This window comes from Nuphar pumila, chromosome 3 (genome assembly GCF_984573655.1).
Source record: "Nuphar pumila chromosome 3, dmNupPumi1.hap1.1, whole genome shotgun sequence".
In the NCBI taxonomy this organism is placed as follows: domain Eukaryota; kingdom Viridiplantae; phylum Streptophyta; class Magnoliopsida; order Nymphaeales; family Nymphaeaceae; genus Nuphar; species Nuphar pumila.
The window spans coordinates 18,094,820-18,115,378 of NC_143251.1; the positions used below are offsets into that span (position 1 = coordinate 18,094,820).

A 20,559-nucleotide genomic window follows, 5' to 3' on the forward strand; every position below is an offset into this window, starting at 1 on the left:
CAAACAAGGCTCCTTATCCAGCCAAAAATCACCAGGTTTTCATTGTCGAGCAGTGTCACTCCCACCTCCCTCTCCAAATTATTGGTCTGACAGGCGACCCTTCCGGTGGAGTCTATCACCATCAACCATCCGCTCTTTGGTAGGAAACTACCGAGACCTCTGCGATCAACAGGTTCTAGACTCAAATTCGCTAAAGCCTCCTCCCTTAGGTAATGATATTGTTTGTAACTTCAGGACATCTTCGCTAATTTTGAAATCGATCCAATCTTGAGTGACACACACACTCTCTCTCTCAAAATTCATGGCATTGTCTCTTCTATCTTACTTTTTTTTCTTTTTTAATTTTCATCTTCCTCCACCTTCACCAGATTTCCTCAAGTCGTACCTTTGTTCTCATAAGAGCTCTGCTTTTCTCACAGAAGCACCACCCCCATCATCACATCATCACCCAATGTCGTGACACTGAGGCTCTGGCAGTAACTGTAAAACCTGTAAATTTGCTATATTTTTATAAGAAATAAAGGCAAATTTAATGCTAAAATATTATTTGAAATTATGATAATAATTAAATTATAATTTGAGCATTAATTAAGATTTAGAATAAATTTCAAGTTGAGAATTTATTCTAAATTTGGTTTTTTATTTTTAATCAGATTTAATCTGGACTTAAGTTGGTCTTAAATAAAATCTAAATTGAATGTCAATATTAGTTTAGATTTGAATTGAGTGTGTATTTGAATTTAGAGTCTCATTGGATTTCACTTTCAATTTTTGAAGTTTTATCAAATTTAGATTTTGATTTGAGAAATTGAATTCTTATCGGATTTGGATTTGAATTCAGATTTAATAAATATGTCTCAAATATTATAATTAGATTTGAGTTTGATTTGAATCTAAATCAAGACTTAATTGAATGTCAATTCAAGTTTGAATTATACAATAATTTGTTTTTTTATCAAATACGAATTAAATTTAAATTGAATTTAGATGTAATACCTATGATTCTTTATAGTATTTTTAATGAATAAAATAATAATTAATAAATATTTTTATGAAAAAATATAAAAATATAAATGAACATAAGCTGAATTATAAAAAATATCTTATGAAAAATTAAAGTTCATTCGAGTTAATTTTAGTGAAATTCACATTCAAAATCAAATTTATGAAAAAGATAGAATTTAATAAAATAATTGATAAATTTCATCAAAATAAAATCAAATATGATTTCAGACAAAATTAAGATAATTTGATATGTACGTAATATAATTTTAATAAATTTGAATTTAGTTTCATGAGTTTGGAATCCAATTTACAAAAAAATAAAAATTACTAAATTATCCTACTAACCTTAGTTAAAGGTGTATTCAAAGCTAATTTCGATAGAAATGATATTTCTAAGAAAAAGAATTTAGATAATTATGAAAAATTAGCATTTGAAAGAATTTCTTTTTTGGTTCATATCGCTGACCCCAATTGTTTTGGGATGAAGGCGTAGTTGTTGTTGTTGTTGTTGTAGCATTTGAAAGAATTTCATATGAATTTGAAATAATTTGGTTTATATGTACTGTCATTTCATCTAAATTGATTTTTAGTTTTAAGCATTTTTTAAATCCAAAATAATAAATAAAGTTAATTAGTAAAATAATTAAAAATAAAATGAAAATTTTAATTCAACTAAATTGAATAAGATGATAGATGTCCATAGGTGGGTCGTCCCATCCTATGTGGCATCTCCTTATTGACTTAAAAAAACAAACTAAGTTAAAGCTTTAAATTCAACAATTTTAAAGTTACAAAAAATCATGTTTTGACAAGTTAAAACTTACTAAAAACCTAAAGATGGCCTCCCAAGAAGGGGGGATGTCCCATCCTAGATTTTTCTAGGATGGGGGCCAAAAATTTAAAAGAAAAGAACAAAAGGTTTTGACAAAAGAAAAGTGGGAAAATGAAAAAAAAAGAATATATATATATATAACTTAAGAAGTCAAACTTGTTCACCAAGCAAGCAAGTTTGATATAGAAAGGTTGAAACCCCCTATGGGGTGTCAACCAGTCCATATGATGTAGTATATATTAAATACAATACTTAATATGATATAAACTTAAGTTACAAGCTAGAAAAAATAAATAATATATATATATATATATATATATATATATATATATATATAATAGGCAAGGAAGTGGGTTTAGAAACCGACTTCCTTCACACAATTTCAGCTGGACCATAGGCCTTGAGATTTTGAGAATAGGAAAATTTCATGGTTTCCTATTCCCTTCGCCTTGGGGTCAAAGGAATTATAAAATAAAAAAGGAGCCCCCCCCCCCCACCATCACCACCAACACCACACACACCTTCCTTATTTGCTATTTTGAAATTTCCTCTCTCCTTCTCTATCTCCATCTTTCTTTCTTCTTCTTCTTCTTCTTTCCTTGCGTTCTTCTCTTCTTAGTCATAATACCTCCTATAGCAAGAATAGCAAGAGGCATACCATCACACCTGCTTATAGGAGAGCCATAGATGCTTCTTGAGACAGGTGCAAGGTGATGAACGAAGCTTGAGGCTTCAGTTTCGACTTGCACCACAGTAGCTACATAGTCTGTGTGGTGATCATGATCCTACTACAAGAATTATTTTTTTAGGTAATGCAAATTTCAAACCATCCCACACTTATGTATCCCAAACGTCAAAAAAACCCCCACATACATTTGATTTTGTAGAGAGTCATGAAGCATGTCACCCAGCTCCACCAAATCCATCATTTTTAGACTGGAAGGAATTATCTCTTCTCTTGCATTACAAATTGTTTTCAGTATTCTCCTCAGCAAATCTTTTGTATCAAAAGTTTGAGAATCATAGATCCAAGCAGAGCAATCAAAGTGGGTTATTGTTTGGTAGTTATAGACTTTTCTGGCAAGTTAGGTCTTTCCTGCACCACCCATCCCCATAACATAAACTAAAGATGTGTATCACGAACCATCATATTCTTTGCCAACAAATCTACATCTTTATCTATGCCCATAATCTCAGATTTTTTTGACAAAATAAGTCGCCCCATGATGTTGAGGTCTCTTAATGGAAAAAAACCTGCACTCTATCATCAATTTTGTTAAAAGCATAAATGTCTTTTCTCCGCGATATATGATCTATCCTTCTCTTTATAGATTGTATCTCATTATCAAGATCATGGTGGGCTTCCAAGTTCGTAACAGAATGAAGGTTTGTTGCTGATTAAGCCCTTTACTTGACACACCTTAGAGGAGAGGGCTGAACATCAAATTGTAGCCACCACACGAAGCGGATGAGCCGATTTGCTTGAAAATATTCAATTTTTTGGCTAGGAGTGTTTTTGCAAAAAAGGTAGGGGGTTCTATTTTCTACACGTAAATCGAAACTCGTAGGCACGAGTTATTCTGACTTCTATTAAGAACAAACCCTGTACTAAATCTCTTATGCGTGGGATTGGGGTTAGGTTTGTAGGAAATTGAAAAGATATGGTTTTCGAAAGAAAACCCCTCTTAAAAATTGGTTTGTCAAAATCATGATTTTGGGGAGTTCGAACTAATATATTGTAAAAGAAAAAGCTTGTGAAAAGTCTAAATCGAATTAATGAAGAGGGGTTGTTTATGATTTCTCCAAGAAAAAATCAGTTCCTCCCCTAAAGTGTTTGAATTACTGAAATTAAAAATGAACAAAATTATGTAATGCATGTTATGAATTTGTCAGAAACAAAAATCATAATTTCCTAAAATTAATATAATGTTTATTGATTTTTTGCAAAGTTTTTAGTTAGAAATCATAGTTTAATGTGCATGTACATATGATATAATGCTTAACATGTTTTTGTTATTTTTGCCATTGAAAGATACATATTGTTATGCTTGTTATTGCAAAAATACCGAAACTATTTATGAGGAAATATGGTTCAAAGAGACAAACTAATTTTTTGGCCTGACAACTGCAAAAAAGAGATTTGTCTATGATAGATTACATAAAAATTATTTAATGATATTTTAGAGGTTTTATTTAATGCGTTCATGAGAAAAAAATATATGAATTTGGGTGGCCTGTTTTTGCTCACTCAAATGTATATTGCCCGTTAATATGTATTTTCTGCCTAATACCCGGCCGGTAAATTGTTTGTATCTCCCTCGTTTGGAGGTGTTTTTATAAATAGTTTGTTACTTTGGAAAGCTAACAAAATTTCACAGCTTCCGTGAAATATTGAGCTATGTTCTCTAAACGAGCATTGAACCGTGATAATTGAAACAAAAAAGTATAAGTGTGCACTAAACTAATCATATCTTCTTCATCCGGAGAAATTTTTATGAATAGTTTATGGCATAAAAAAGCTGACGGAGTTATCTATAAACTGTAAAATTTTTAGCTCTATCTGATGATTGTACACTTTTCTGTAACATCTATAACAATCAAATAGAATTGAGTTTTTATAAGTTCTAAACCGATTCAAGACTCGGTTAACATATACTTGAGATTTCTATGTATTTTTGTGTGCGCTTTTGTGAATAGAATTATTATATATAAACTATTAAGATATTTTTTTTGCAGAAATTAAGTGTCAAGTGTGAGGCAGACATTGAATATTGTGCTTATGCACTAGCTTGCCTTCGTGGCCTTTCGCTAATAAACAAAACGAATAGAGTCTATTGTGTGATCGAATGCAATTATTTATGATTCATGCTTGCTGATTTGATATGAATGACATGTACATGATGATACTAATGATTGGATGCATTTAGTTGTTAAAAATCTTTGCTTTATTTTGCATGTATGCTTAAGTCTAAAATGAAAGAAAAGCATGTGCAATGATACTTGAAATGTATGTCTTAAAAGTGTGCATTCGTAGCCCTAAAGAGGTTGAATCCTTCAGTTGAATTCATATGTGACTGTTGCATGAAAGTAATTAATTTAAAAGTTTAATCATGTAACATTAAAGATCAATGCATGCAAAGAGAGGGTAAGCAACACTTTCAACTTCGTGGGCTTTGTTTTGAGTACAAAAGGTTGCTCATCCCTAACCACAAAGATAAGGGAAAACTCTGCATTAGACTACAACGTAGAGGATAAAAACTCATGAGTGAAAATTTGATGTATCAGGATGACAGTGTTGGGAGTACTCTCTCGATATGCTCATCCCTCACTCGTAGGACTAGTAAAAGGTGCCCGACCATGCTGTAATATCGTGTATTTTCACACTTAGTTAAATTTGAGATTTTTAAAATTTAGCTTAGTATAAAAAAATCGATAGAACCTCAATTTTAAGCCGATGTTCTTTGAGTCTGGGTTTGGCCCAGGTCTCATTGACAAGGTCTAGATGAGTCAATCGAAAGGTGATAACGAGTTTTATTTTTAACCTTTAAATTCAAATGAAATTTGAGTAAAATTTGAGTTAAATTCATATGAATATTAGAGGCAAATTTTGAGTTACATATTGTTGGATGCGTTTCAAAATTCTGAGCATAATGATATTTTATTTTATGAAAATTGGGCTCTGATTGGCCCAAAAATCATAATTTTTCAAAAAAGAACTCCCTTAATGGGCTGGGTCCATATTTGGATTAGACTAGATCCAATGCATTTGATCCAAATTAATATGGATCTAGACTCTGTCCAAGACCCATATTAATTAGGAAATGATCTATCCTAAGATCCAATTGAAGTTTGGATATGAATTTAGATATTGGATCTGGATCTAGATCTAGATCTAAAATCCATACCCAATGAAAATACAACTTTAAATTCAATTTTCATATTTAAATTGAAGTTAACTAGAGTTAAAAATACTCCTAGAGGGATAAGGTGCCCTTTGGAAGTTTTTGGATATTTAATTATTAAAAAATAATTAATTTATTATTAAATTAAAATTAATTATGAATTTCAATTTTGATTAGCCAATTGGACTCCTTAAGAGAGTCCCTAAATTGTTAAGAGGAAAAAAATTAGAAGAGTTACAAAAAGAAATAAAGACTTCTTTAAGATGGAAACTTGAAAAAATCAAAAGAAGAATTAAAAAAAATTTGGTAAGAGGGAAAAAGACTCCCAAATAGGAGAGTACTCTCTCCAACCTCTCTAGAAGGGGTTAGAGAGGGGGGGTCACCCTCCTATTCTCTATAAATAGTTCAAAAAAAAAATGAGAATCACAAGAGAGAGAGAGAGAGAGAGAGAGAGAGAGAGAGAGGAAAAGGGAGAAAGAGAGGAATGGAGGAAAGAGAAGAAGGAAGAAGAAGAGTACTCCAAATATTCATTGATTTTTTGCTTTTTGCAAACTTCAAAAGTAAGGTACGAGTTCGTTCTTTTGATTTGAATGAGAAAAAGGGCATAGACCAGTTTTCTATGCAAGGTTTTAGTGAAAACCCATGAGAAAAGAGTAAATTTGAATATTTACTCTAAGATACACGTATGAGATTAATGTATTTTCCTCTTTGAATTTTATTTTAGAATATAAATATGTATAGGTATATACATATATATGTATATAATTTTAAAGTGCTGCAGATCCATAGAGCTGGACAGATTTGCCATGTATCAAACATGCGCAGATCTGGTCCAGATCTAATGCTCTAATGCCTTGAAAAAAAAAGGATAATATGATTTGCATGTAGTTAGAAAAAAAAATTGTGCATACTTGTTGTCATATTAAAACAAATTTTTTGTCTTTGCTTATGTTCATGTTAGAACAACATATGTAGTTGCATGTTCCATGACAAATTAATTCTTTTTAGTTTCATGTGAAATTTGAATACCAAAATCAGCATACACATGCTTCTTGATGGTGAATCTGTTTATACATGCATACTTAGTTGAATATGCATATACACGACATGGAATATTTTTTTTCATATACATTCGTGTCCTTTTTGCTGGGATCGACTGGCAGCCCAATTGAGCTGGGTTCGGTAGGGACAGGCCTAGGTCCTGCTAGGCCCAGCCAATCGCCTGGCCTGGCAGGCCTTGCCAAGCCCAGTCAGTCGGTTGGGTAGGCATAGGCCTAGCAAACCTTGACAGGCTTGGTTTATAAAATTTTCTATAAAAAAATTTACGGAAACCATATATATATATATATACAAGGGCGTAGCTAGGGGGGGCAGGACTGGGCTAGGACTGGGCTATAGCCCAGTCCTGCCTCCCGAAACAGTTAATTTTTTTTGTTTTTTTTTTAAAAGCCCAGCCCTGATTCCATATGAAATAGATTTTTATCCATTTTTGTAGCCCAGTCCAGTCCTAGCCCAGCCCTGACTGCAGCAAATAGTTTGATTTGTCCATATGAAATAGATTTTTATTAATAATTGTAGCCATTTTTTATTTTATCTCAAAAAAAAAATTTTTTGGGGGCGCTGCCCCCGAACCCCTGACTATCGCACAAATAAAATTTTTTTTGCTACACCCCTGTTTGCCCCCCCCCTCACATGAATCCTAGCTACGCCCCTGTATATATATATATATATATATATATATATATATATATATGAAATAACTCTAGTCGATTCAGTTGGCTAGACTGAATATGGAAAAACCTAGTCCCAACCAACTGATCGGCTGGGTTGGCATACTGTAAATAAAAGGAATCAAATGTTTGAAAATAATAATATAAATGTTTAACAAGCTTGTTGGCTGCATTTGGGCTGCCTAGCAGCCCAACCGAGCTGGGCTCAATTGAGTAGGCCTCAGCATCGCCAGGCCCAACAAGTTGGCTAGCCTGGTGCAAGCATGGCACAATTTACATGGTCTTTAAAATAAAAACAAAATGTATATAATAAATTTTGGTTTCACCTGGGGGTCTCAGCCGACCCAAGGTTTGTTGGTATTTGGCCCTGATTTGGGCCCAACCAACAAGCTGGGTGGGTAAAAGGTCTGACCCAACCGACTCAACAGGGTACCATACCCAACAGACTGAGTCGATTGAGCCATGTGCCTGCAGAATTTGTTTTAAAAAGAAAACTATAATGCATGCTATTCTTATTTATCACTACATGTCCAGATTTTGACTAAATAATATGCAGCTTTGATATATGATCAATCGTTTTTAGTTCATGCATATAACTTATGCCTCTTTGAGTTTGAATAGAAACTCAATTGGGTATGCAAATTTTCAGATTTGCTTATTGTAATAGATTTGGTTTCATGCATGCTAAGAATGAGATTTTTACATGCTTAGAGTTGGTTGCTTATGCTTGATCAATATCTTATACAAAATTTCGTGTAAACTTGAAATTTATGTGTTTCTGTATGTACATAATTGCATGAGTGTTTACATGTTTTAGTTAGAGATGATTAATGAATGGAAGCATGTACTTTGCATGATCATGTGAACATATGCATATGAGTATTGTTATTTTTGCACATCCTCGATTTACCTATATAAATGTGCATTGAAAAGCATAAAAAATAAATGCATGAGTGACATGTTCTTTATGATTTTTGCTTTGTATGCATCGATGATCAAAAGTGAATCATCGCAGATCATGTGAGCTTCGAGCTTGTGTTGCTCATTGTTTAGTTGTTTTTAAATAAAAAAATCATACTTTTTATGAAAACTTTCCTTTCAAAAATTTTCTCTCGTTTGGAATAAGAAAAATTGTCATTCTTTTTTACTTTCATTTTCTTCTACCATTTTTTTGGCTTCAAAACTTGCCATTAATGACATCTATTATTTAAACCAAACTTCAAAATAACTATCCATTACACTTCTCATTTATACCAGGGTATATTAACTTCTTTCTTATTGCATCATTTACTTTAACAATTATCCAACATGCAACATTAGAGATCTTTTGACTCTTTTAAGATAAAAGAAGGGAACTATGAATGCCGCCAGCTTCAAAGAAACACTCGAAAGTCAAGCATAATACCAATTAGAACCTTATTTTTAGGATGAATTTTATGTGGGCACTTAATATGATGAATTTGCAATTAACTGACTGAAGTTTTAAATCTTAAAAAATGCCTCACTTTTATAAAAAATTGCTCTGTTAACCGTGGTCACAAATCTTGTGAAAAAACCAAAGGGGGCTCCGCTTGTCTGGCAGGAGCAGTTAGTGCACGTCACCTTGTGTTGGGATGTTGTATGTTCGAATCCCAATGGTATATGGTTATATAACTCTCTGTCCAAAAAAAAAAAGTCTTGGAGATATTTTAAAAAATTCAGCTTTTTAAGAAAACCTCAAAAAAGCATCCATATATATGAAAAATATAAAATACATATAAAACTATAGTAAGCACATAAATAATACATAAAAAATGCAAAAAAACTTTTCTGGATCAGAAAAAAATGCATAAAACTGCAGTAATGCTTTCACACTAAAATTGTTATATTGTCAAAACATCTGTGATATTTGTTACTGTACTGTTGACAACTGCAGTACTTTTTACTCTATGAAATTATTCAATTGGCCTTCAATTAAGAAATACAAAAGAGACCTTTAACCCTTTAAAGGAAAGGAAGGTATCAAGACTGTCATTTTTAAGAGTTAACTAGAGTTAGGTAAATGACAGACAACTCAAGCGGTCATCACAACTTCTTAAAAAGTTGAGTACCTATCTTGAATATTTGAAACCTACGGTTGCTAAATGTAAGTTTTTTCTCTACATTATGTATGTGTAACCCTTTTTATTTACCAATTATAACACTTATGCTTTGGATGCTCCCCTCAACCTTGAAAAACCAGGACAAATTGGAATATTGATTGCGCTTTGATGCACACAATACAATATCTGAATATCCCAATTTATCCTGTATACCTGGATAAGTAAATGCATCCAAACACTTCCTTACGGCCTCATTGCTGCAATCGTATAAAATTCGACCATTTTGTGATTTTAAAAACCTAGGGGCACCTTTTGTTAATTTTCACGGCCGCTGAACAGAAAATCTAAATATGTATGACTGCTGGAATGAAATAATCCGTTGTTTTGTCATTCAATGAAATTCTCGGAAAAACTGAAGCTAGATTGGTAAAAATAAAAAAAACTATCCTAATGATGAAAGAAAGCTAAACTCTAGATGCTTCTAAAATCCGTGGAACCCTTCCTTCCCCCCTCTTCCTTTCCATACCCTGTTCCCCTTTCTTCCCACGAGACCTCCTGTTAGAGTTCGCGCGCTCCTTCGCCCCTCTCGTCACTCGCCGAGAGAGGCAGAGATAAGCGAAGCAGAGAAAGAGCAAGCGCGTTTATCGGCCGAGTGGCGCTCGTCGTTGCAGCGGGAGAGGTGCAAGATCCGGAACTGTCGTTAGGTTACCATCTTTCCTCTTTCCCTTCAGTTGGTCATCCACAAGCCCTTCACTTTCTCCCAATTCTTACGACTCTGATTGTTTATTGGGAATGCCTACCTTGTTTGGGCCGTTTGCCGATTGGGGCTTCGTTGGTTTTCGTGCTAATCTTGCACACCGAGTGTTTGTTGAAATGCTTCAAAGAACACTTGGGGTGGAAGTCAGGGTATGGAACTGGTGTTCTTCTCGAAACAGTGTTTGGTGAATTGTTTCTGAAGCAATTTTTTTAATATTCTGAGTTCTGGGGGTGCACCCATCCTTGCTCTTCTCACCTGAGCGGGGGGATTTCTTACAGGACAAAATCTTCCTTTTGATCGTATTATCCTTCGAAGTTGTGAGTGCCGCAGCCGGCTGTCCCAGGGATGTGGAGTACTCGGCTGTGGTCGGCGGGCTTGAGTAGCGGGTGATGGTCGGGGAGAGAACCACTGAGTCTGATACCAATGAAGGATTTTGAGAAAGGTAACAGGATCCTAATAAGGGCTTCGATGGACGCTGTGAGACGGAAAATTGGGTGGGGTGGATGGATTCTGCCTCAGCTATAAGTGTTGCAAATGGTATGCGTACTCCGTATCTGTTCTATACACCAAGAGCACCATGCATTTATGAACGTGAGCTTATTGAAACTAAAACATTGCAGAGAATGGTTTAGAACTTGAAGATCTTCGTTCTGGATTTTTTTTTTTATATTTCTTCTTCTTATATATTGGGTTTTCCTTTGGAATGTTATTTCAAGCATTGCAGCATTCATTTGGTGCATACTTTGTTGTATCTGCTTGGTTTTGCTTGTACTTCCAAAGGTGATGATGTTAATCGATTATTGCCTTTAGGATGGTTAGCTTCGAGACGCTTTTGTATTATGCTAAGAATCAACGTGAGTAGAACATTCTAGGAGCGGCAAACACTGTTACAGTTTTCCGTAGGTGTAGGAATCTATGATTATTGTGAACATCTAAAGGACTCCTTGGTGTTTTAATAGAAAGGTGAGAAATATATACAATAGAAGCGTTTTTTGGTTCATTTGTCTGGCATATCTTTGCTGGTTTATTTGTTTGACATAGTACCGTCTTATGTCTCAATTAGCATTATGAAAAACCTAGACTGCATCGTGCTTGAACTGATTGATTTTAACCCGATCTATGCTGACTCCGCTAATAGTCCTATCTTTGGAGTTTGGACACATATTGTTGGTAGTTCCTTTAGGAATTGCATTGCTAAACTATAGCAATCGAGACTTTCTGGATCATCTTGCTGTTGTTTTTAATAGCTTCTCATCCATAGCTAGAAGAAGAAAAAGAAAAAGGAAAGAATGGATGAGAAATAGAAACACTATGATACTATCGTTTGATAGGTCTCATGATAAAGACTAGTATGAAACATTGAACTGAACTTAGTGTGATCCCATAAATGTGGGTGATGAAATCAAGACAACACTATTGCTGAAGTGAGCTATTTGCTTAATGCCAAGAAAGTTCAGTATTATTAATGAGCCATCAATATGATAGTTTCTATGTCATACAGACAGTTCACTTAGTGTGCTTGGTCCTTAACTCCAACATTGTAGTTGGGCAATTTCCAAAATCAACCCCCTTCCCCCAACAAAAAAATGTAAAAGGTTGCATGTTTTATATTTCCCAAAGTGAAGAAACCATAGCCTGATTCTCCATAATAAAACAAGCTAATGCAACTACTATAATTTACATACCTAACTGGATTTTCTAGCTAACCAGCTATGTCACATGGGTGCAGGTGCGGGGATGCGGCACTTCCAAAAAACCCGGGTGAGGGGGTGCGGCAGGGGCAAAAATGTAAATATATATATATATATATAATTTTGAAGTTTTAACCGTTAACATTGTCATAATATGATTCATCATGCATGCAATATATCAACCTAAATATCAAATTATCAATCAAATAAGTAAAGCAATTACATAAATCGATCTAAATATCAATCAAATAAGTAAAGTATAAAAGAACTAAATTACATACCAAAGTATATCCTGATGAAGTAATGGATGTTAATAATTTTCTTCTTCATCATCAAATGCATCATTAGAAGGAATATTGGGCTCAACTAAATCCATGTTTGTTATGTTGAAATCATGTTCTCTCTCAAAGTCACACTCTTCTGGGTTTACATCCCAAAATTTGGATGTTCCTTGTTTGCGTTATAAACCAATTTGAAAATGATAAATACAATACAAGTATATTTAAATGAAAACTAAAAAATAATCAAATAACTAAGAGAGCAAATTAGTACCTGTATTCATCATTGCTTCGCGAAAGTAATCGAATATTTGAATAAACATATACTAAATCCTTTGCACGCTTGCTGGTGAGTTTGTTTCTCTTCATGTTGTGGATTTGAGAATATGTGCTCTAATTTTTTTCACAATAAGATGAACTAGCAGGCTGCGATAGCAATCTTAATGCAAGACGTTAGAGAAGAGGTGTTTCTGATCCAAATGTTGACCACCATGTGATAGGATCTATATCATCTTCTTCTCTCGCGAATAATGCCGGTCCATATAATCTCGAAGATGAAAATTTTCTAAACTCTTGTGTGACTTGATGTAAAAGATATGCTTTTGGAAAAAGTCTTGTCATACACATATCTCTATGTCTTGATAGCTCTGGGTCTAAATTTGGAGGGACACGACCAATACCACCTTCCTGTTACTTTTTTTGCATAATATTCTGGATTAAGAGAATGTGTCATGCAATGCAAATGAGTGTTGCTCTTATCCCATCTTCTGACTAAAACTGAATGAATATGGTTAAAAAATTCTGAATCATCCAATGCAAGATTTTTTCCTTCATGCTTGAAAACTACAACTTGCATTTTTTTAATTATATTATCCCACATTTCATAAACTCTGTGAAGCATGGGCTCATCCTTATCAACTTCTCTTAATATTTTTCAAATAGTTTGCGTAAATTGAAGGAAGTATACCACTCTGTCCCAAAACTCATCATCAAGAATGAATTTTTAATTTCTTGAGCCTTGATATCATCATCAACATGATAGAATGTCCAATTTTCATCAGTCACCATGTTAATCAAAGCATTCTTCATTCTTTTAATCCTCTTCATCATCACAATGATGGACGCAAAACGTGTTTCAGCGACCTTCAACAATTTCAAATCAGAATGCCTATTAAATATAGCATTAGCACGATGGTGGTTAACAACAAAATTCCTAATGCTTTTGACATTTCTTTCTAAATCTTCAATCCATGAACATAAAGCATATGCTTGTGAATTTTCTTCTTCTTTGGGGTTGCAGATGCTCTTTAGGGCTAGATTTAAGTTGTGTGCTACACAGGGAGTCCAAAAAATATGAGGGTACTCACTCTCCAAACTCAACGCTGCACTTTTACAAACTGGAGCGTTGTCTGTAATGATTTATTCCACTTTTTGATCACCCACTTCTTTTATCACTTCTATAAACAATCCCTTCAAATACTCTGCATTTTTATATTACCCAGATGCATCAACTGCTTTCAAGAATATTGGGCCACTAAGCGAACAAGCAATGAAATTGATTAATGGATGCCTTTAAATATCTGTTTATCCATCAGACACAATAGAAACTCCATTTTGCTCCCATGAATATTTTTTAATCTCTAGCAACCTCTCCACATTTGCCCTCTCTTCTGCAAGAAGTGTGGTTCGTATTTTTTCTAAACTTGGAGGCACATAACCACTCAAATTACAATTTGCCAATGATGTTACTAAATCCTTCCAATAAGGATTTCTAGCCGCATTAAATGGGAGTGAATCAGAATAAAAAGACCTCCCAACTTTTCTATCCAATTCTTCTCTTCCATATGTATTGAATGCTGCTTGTATCGTTCCTCTACCTCCTACATTGACTTTTCTTTTTTTTTTTCAGCATCTTCTTGGTGGCTTGGAAATGACACTGACTGCAGAAGAATCGACCATTGCCTTTCTCTTCTCATATTCTTCTTGTATTTTCTTGTATTGTCTTCGCATTGCCCCATCAACTTTTCTGCAAGCTGAAATGCCATGTCGTGGTATCTTCAACAAATGAGTCTTCACTCTTGTGTAAGACCCAACAAAATCTTTTTCGCAGAGCTTGTATCGAAATCTCTTGTTTCCACCACCTCCTTCTCCAGTTTTTGCAAGTTTATCTACATGTACTCATAGTGGCCCCACATCATCAATCTCACTGCAACTATCAGCAAAACTAGCAACAGAACTCACATGTTGGGATGAGGATGACGCAAGTCCTTTCCCTTTATCCGTCATTTTTATCCTGAAAACACACAAAAAATACATTAAAATTTTCAAATCAATTATACTCGACCCCCTCCCCCTGCCGAAAACACAAGGAGAAGGGGGGGCTCATCCCCTCCCCTGCCAACCCAACAAGAGAGCGAGGGGGGCTCGACCCCTCCCCTATCGAAAACAGGGGGAGCAGGGGGGGGGGGGGGGCTCGACCCCTACCCTGCCGATCCAACAAGAGAGCGAGAGGGGCTCGACCCCTACCCTGCCGGCCCAACAAGAGAGCAAGAGGGGGGGGGGGGGGGGGCTCGGCCCCTCCCCTGAAATCAAAGGGAGTAGGGTGGGGGGATCGGCCCCTCCCCTGCCAAAAACAGGGAGGGGCTCAGCCCCTTCCCTACCGAAAACAGAGGGAGCAAGGGGGGTGCTCAGCCCCTCCCCTGCCGACCCAACAAGAGAGCGAGAGGGGGGGCTCGGCCCCTCCCCTGAAATCAAAGGGAGTAGGGTGGGGGGCTCGGCCCCACCTCTCTGCCAAAAACAGGGAGGGGCTCAGCCCCTTCCCTACCGAAAATAGAGGGAGCAGGGGGTGCTCAGCCCCTCCCCTGTCGACCCAACAAAAGAGCGAGAGGGGGGGCTTGACCCCTCCCCTGCCGAAAATAGAGGGAGCAAGGGGGGCTCATCCCCTCCCCTGTCGACCCAAAAAGAGAGCCAGAGGGGGGAGGGGCTCGACCCCTCCCCTGCCGACCTAAAAAGAGAGCCAGAGGGGGGAGGGGCTCGGCCCCTCCCGTGCCGAAAACAGAGGGAGCAGGGGGGGGGGGGGGGCTTGGCCCCTTCCCTGTCGACCCAACAAGAGAGCGAGAAGGGAAGGGGGTGCTCGCCCCTCCCCTGCCGACCCAAAAAGATAGCCAGAGGGGGGAGGGGCTCGACCCCTCTCCTGCCGACCCAAAAAGAGAGTCAGTGTGTGTGTGTGTGTGTGGGGGGGGGGGGGCTCGCCCCCTCCCGTGCTGAAAACAGAGGGAGCAGGGGGGACTCAGCTCCTCACTTGCCAGACCCAACAAGAGAGCGAGAGAGGGGGGGGGGGCTCGGCCCCTCACCTGTTGAAAACAGAGGGAGCGAGAGGGGGGGCTCGGCTCCTCCCCTGCCGACACAAGAAGAGAGTGATAGTGGGTACATACCTGCGAAAGGAGAGTAGGAGCTTGGGAGGTGGAGCTGGGGCGTCGATAGGAGAGAGCTCGAGCTCAGGGGGAGAGGAGAGGAGAGATTAGGGCAAATTTTTTTTGCCCTAATCATCCTTTTCATCGGGGATTTTTTTTAACGCCAAAAAAGTGGACAAAAATGATCCTGGGTGCGTTGACTGCACCCAGGGTTGTGTTGACCGCACCCGGTGCCGCACGCGCACCCGCGTCGACACGGGTGCAGCACCTGTTTTGCCGAGTCCCTGTGACTTAGCTAACCAGGCTTTCAAAAGGGTTTTCCATGTTTTCCTTAAATCTGAGTGTACATGCTTGATTTTATGGGAATCAACTCTTGGATCATCCAATTCCAATACGCAGGTAGGGTTTTATAAGGTTTAAAAAATAGGTGGTCTTGGATTTTCCTAAATATTCAAGGCTTAAAAAATCATGTTTGTCATCGAAAAAACATGACCCAAATGTCTCTTCCTAATAAATAGACCGTTCCGAACACATCTGTACGGTCAGATTTAAGTAATACATGGAGAAAACCCTTCGAAAGCCCGGGTAGCTAGAAAAGTGGTTAGCAGCTACCACCTCTCTCTCTCTCTCTATATATATATATAGAGTGAGAGAGAGAGAGAGAGAGAGAGAGAGAGAGAGAGAGAGCTCCCAATAATTGAATTCCGCTTTTCTCTATCTGTAGATTGGGGCTTTGACGAGGTGCCATGGTGAAGAATGAAAATTAACAGCCAGTTTCTGGCATAAGATCTTCACAATTTTTTGTTAGCTAAATCACTCAAAATCAATTAATTATTGGGAATTTTTTGCCTTTGAGGGATTTAAATAGGAAATCTATTGAAACGAGCCCTTACCTCTGGCCTTCTATGGGAAGTCTTTGTAAGTTTTCCTTCTAATGATTATGTTTAATATGAGGATTATGACCCTTGGGTTTGTTAGTTTCCTTTTTGTAGGTTCCCTTTGGATTTTTCATTTTAATGGGTTCAGAGGGAACCTAATCTCCCCCCCCCCCCCCCCCATTTGTTGTGTTAAAATAGTTCTTGGGAGAATATTGTAAAGAGTTGATTTGTTTCCATTCATCAGTAAAAGAGTGCCTACTTTTGGTTGGTTGATATTTTTGGAGTCCTTGATGAAAGTTAGTTTGTGCTGTTATTGGTTTGTTTGATTTTGCTTTTATAATGATATAGTAGTATGAAAAAAGGTGGTGGTTTCCTTTTTTTTTTTGTGGGGTGGGGTTAGCATGATAAATAGTTGTTTAATTACTTGAGGGTAAAGATTCTCTCTTGGTGGGTGTAGATTGTTTTGTATTCTTGGTGCTAAAGAGATCACTGCTAATGTTGTTTGTTATCTTTGCTTAGTATCATTCTTCTTGAACATCAAATCTTGATAGGAACTATAGGTTCTTGCTGGAATCTCCATAATTGCATTCTGAAGGTTAAGGAATATTCTCACCCTTTCGGTCAAGGGGAAGTAATAAAATCATGCATGTACAATTCAATATTAAGCCCATAATTACTTGGTAATTTTTGGTACCTCTCAAGCTAGTTTAGGGCATTTTAGTGTTTTCTTGTTATCTTTCTTCAGAAACCCATACTATTCTTCTCATACACTTTCCGGTTTTGTTGTTGGTGTGTATATTGATGTTTATCCTTTCTCTTGATAAAGCCTTTTCTTGTTGAATATATGGGACAGTTTTAGTTGTAAGGTTTTTTTTAGAACCCTTTTATTTTTTCTTTTCGGGCTTTACTTGGTACCCTCAGAGTATTGGACTCCTTTTTAGATGTTCACTCTGTATGTTTTGTGGATTTGACGGTACGGATATGATCTCCAAGTCCCTTTGGTGGAGAACATGCATTAGACTAAGAGAATTTTATCTGTATACAGGTTTCTGAAGGAATAAAAAATCAACCAGAATGTGATGTTACCACTTCTGTAAGAGTTTAGCTGATTACTCTGCAAGGGTATCTATGAAGTTGATTGGAGTCATTTACATGCTTTGTGAGGGCTTCTTGCGGGGAAGTTTTCTGGTTTTTTCTTGTTCGGTCTGAAATTTAGTCTATATTGAATGAGATTAAGTCTTCGTCTGGACTCTTAATCATATTTTACTTTCTGTTGGTGTATTATGGAGGAGTACAATTTCTCTGTTGGACAAGAGTTCCCTGATGTTAAGAGTTTTAGGAAAATAATCAAGGAGGCAGCTATTGCTCAGCACTTTGAGTTCAGAATAATAAAAAGTGACTTGTCACGGTTCTTTGCCAAGTGTGCAAAGGAAGGCTGCCCATGGCGCATCCGTGCAGTAAAACTTAATGATAGTCCAACCTTTCAAATAAGGAGTCTGGAAGGGTCACATACTTGTGGTAGGAATGCTAACAGTGGACATCAGCAAGCATCAATAGACTGGATTGTCACTCGGATAGAGGAACGCCTTCGTGACAATATTAACTACAAGCCAAAAGAAATATCTGAAGATATTCATAGGCAGTATGGAATCACAATACCATACAAACAGGCATGGAGGGCAAAGGAACGAGGAATGGCTGCAATTTATGGTTCTGTGGAGGAAGGATATGGCCTTCTTCCTGCATACTGCGAGGAAATCAAGAAGACCAATCCTGGAAGCGTTGCCCAAGTTTTTACCACCGGGTCAGAACACCGTTTTCATCGTCTTTTTATTTCTTTTTATGCTTCAATTCAAGGTTTCGTTAAGGGGTGTCCACCCCTTATTGGGCTTGGTGATATGCATCTTAAGAGCAAGTATCTTGGCACTTTACTCTCTGCCACATCCTTTGATGGTGATGGTGCATTATTTCCAGTGGCTTTTGGAGTCGTCGATGTTGAGAATGATGATAGCTGGATGTGGTTCTTGTCAGAGATACATAAAATGCTTGAAATGAACACTAGCAAAATGCCGCAGTTAACCATTCTGTCTGATGGACGCAAAGGTATTGTTGATGCAGTGAAGAGGAAATTTCCAAGTGCAGCTCATGCATTTTGTATGCGGCACTTGAGTGAAAACTTTGCCAAGGAGTTCAAGAATCCAAGACTAGTGAATATTTTGTGGAAGGCAGCTTATGCCATCACCACCAGTGGGTTTAGAGAAAAGATGACGGAAATTGAAGAACTCTCAGCAGATGCCGGAAAATGGATTCAACAAGTTCCCCCTTCCCGCTGGGCTGTCACATATTTTGAGGGACCTAGGTTTGGTCACCTTGCTTCCAATGTTGATGAGTTCAACAAGTGCCTTCTTGATGCCCGGGAGCTGCCAATAATACAGGTAATGGAGACTATTCATGCAAAACTCGAGTCTGAATTCAATGAACGCCGTGAAAGGAGTATGGCGTGGACAACTGTTCTTGCTCCTTCTGCTGAGAAGCGGATGGTGGAAGCTTTCAACCGTGCAAGTGAGTACCAAGTGCTTCGTTCAGATGAAGTAGAATTTGAAGTGATCTCAGGTGAACGATCAAACATTGTGAATATCGGTATTCGGTGCTGTTCCTGCCGTGACTGGCAACTGTATGGCATCCCATGCTCTCATGCAGTGGCAGCCCTTCTTTCTTGTCGGAAGGATGTTTTTGAATTTACAGAGAAATGCTTCACCACAGCAAAATACCGAGAGACATATATGGAGGAGATGCATCCAATCCCAGCAAAAATCCTTTGGACAAAGCCACCTGCGGGTGGGGGGACAGATGATGACAAGTTAACGGTCACTGTTCGCCCACCTAAGATCCGCCGTCCACCGGGCCGCCCTGAAAAGAAGAGGCTCTGCTTGGAGGACTTCAGCAGGGAAAAACATACTGTCCATTGTAGCAAATGCAACCAAACAGGACATTATAAAACTACGTGCAAAGTGGAAAATGTCAGGAGTCTAGGGTGATTCCCTTGATTAGTATATTTTCCGTCCCTTTTCCTGGTCCTCTAATGGGTGCTGCTTAGTCGTGGTATGTATTTTTGGATCTGCTGTGTAAAATGATGGCATATTCTGTATTTTAGTGACATTTAGTTTGGGTGACTTGTGACTGCAATTTCACATCCGTGCGCATAGGTAATGTGTGTGGGCAGTTGTTCCTCCTCTTTGATGACCATCAAAACAACCTTTTTTTTTAAATGATGTGGAACCCACCAGGATCAAGCCCTAATGGGCCCTATATTATATTGGTAAACCCTGGGAGAGTCGATCGGCCGCATATAAGAAAATGGGTTTTCTGAGTTTTAACTGTTGTTTTCAGGTTGACTTTGGTCAGTGAAGCTCATGTGGGCTAAATTCATATGGTCTATCAACGGGTCTGATCAAGCATCTGCATGCGGCTATTGACCTGACTATGCAGCTTCAAGTTGGCCAAAAACAGAGACAGTATCCGAGTACAATCTTATGTTTCTGACCTTTTGTTTCATTGATTGCTAGATAGTTGAAAATGAGTCTCTCTGCCGTTTTCCGTGTTATCCCAAGATCGGAATCTCAACAATGGATGCCCCTCTTTTAAGGGCATCATGTTCATTCAGGGTCTTGCAATCTGCAACAGATCAAATACATGGATCCCACTGATTGGATGTCTCATTCAGCAATCATGACTAGCAGAAATAGGCGACTATTGCTCTTTGAAACCTTATAGAACCTACCCAGCAGAAAATTTGTAGAAGGTAATGCTCTTGAAATGAAATTGTATAGGACTTCATCAATTACTGGTTATTTACCTTGTATTTCCTGCACTGGGAGGAACTGCATGTGGGATTCTAGTAATGGACCACATATTTACTCGTCAATGCATTTAGATGATAAACCGAATGACATCAAAACTCTTTTTAGGAGCCTTGCCTTGGAATGGAAACA

At 37.5% G+C, this 20,559-nt stretch overlaps 1 protein-coding gene across 3 annotated transcripts; it reads left to right on the plus strand.

Annotated features, from left to right (window-relative positions):
• The first annotated feature begins 10,081 nt into the window (after nt 1-10,081).
• LOC149842167 (uncharacterized) lies at nt 10,082-19,740 on the plus strand. Of its 3 annotated transcripts, none has more exons than XM_089998951.1 (3): nt 10,082-10,456; nt 10,586-10,844; nt 17,613-19,740. In XM_089998951.1, exon 3 carries the CDS (start codon nt 17,851-17,853, stop codon nt 19,603-19,605), a length of 1,755 nt encoding a protein of 584 aa, XP_089855077.1. In that variant the 5' UTR covers nt 10,082-10,456; nt 10,586-10,844; nt 17,613-17,850; the 3' UTR covers nt 19,606-19,740. The 3 variants fall into 3 exon arrangements, with proteins under 3 accessions (XP_089855077.1, XP_089855076.1, XP_089855078.1); XM_089998950.1 differs by having other exon boundaries at nt 10,082-10,254; XM_089998952.1 differs by lacking the exons at nt 10,082-10,456; nt 10,586-10,844 and having other exon boundaries at nt 18,066-18,371; nt 18,542-19,740.
• The last annotated feature ends 819 nt before the right edge of the window (nt 19,741-20,559 follow it).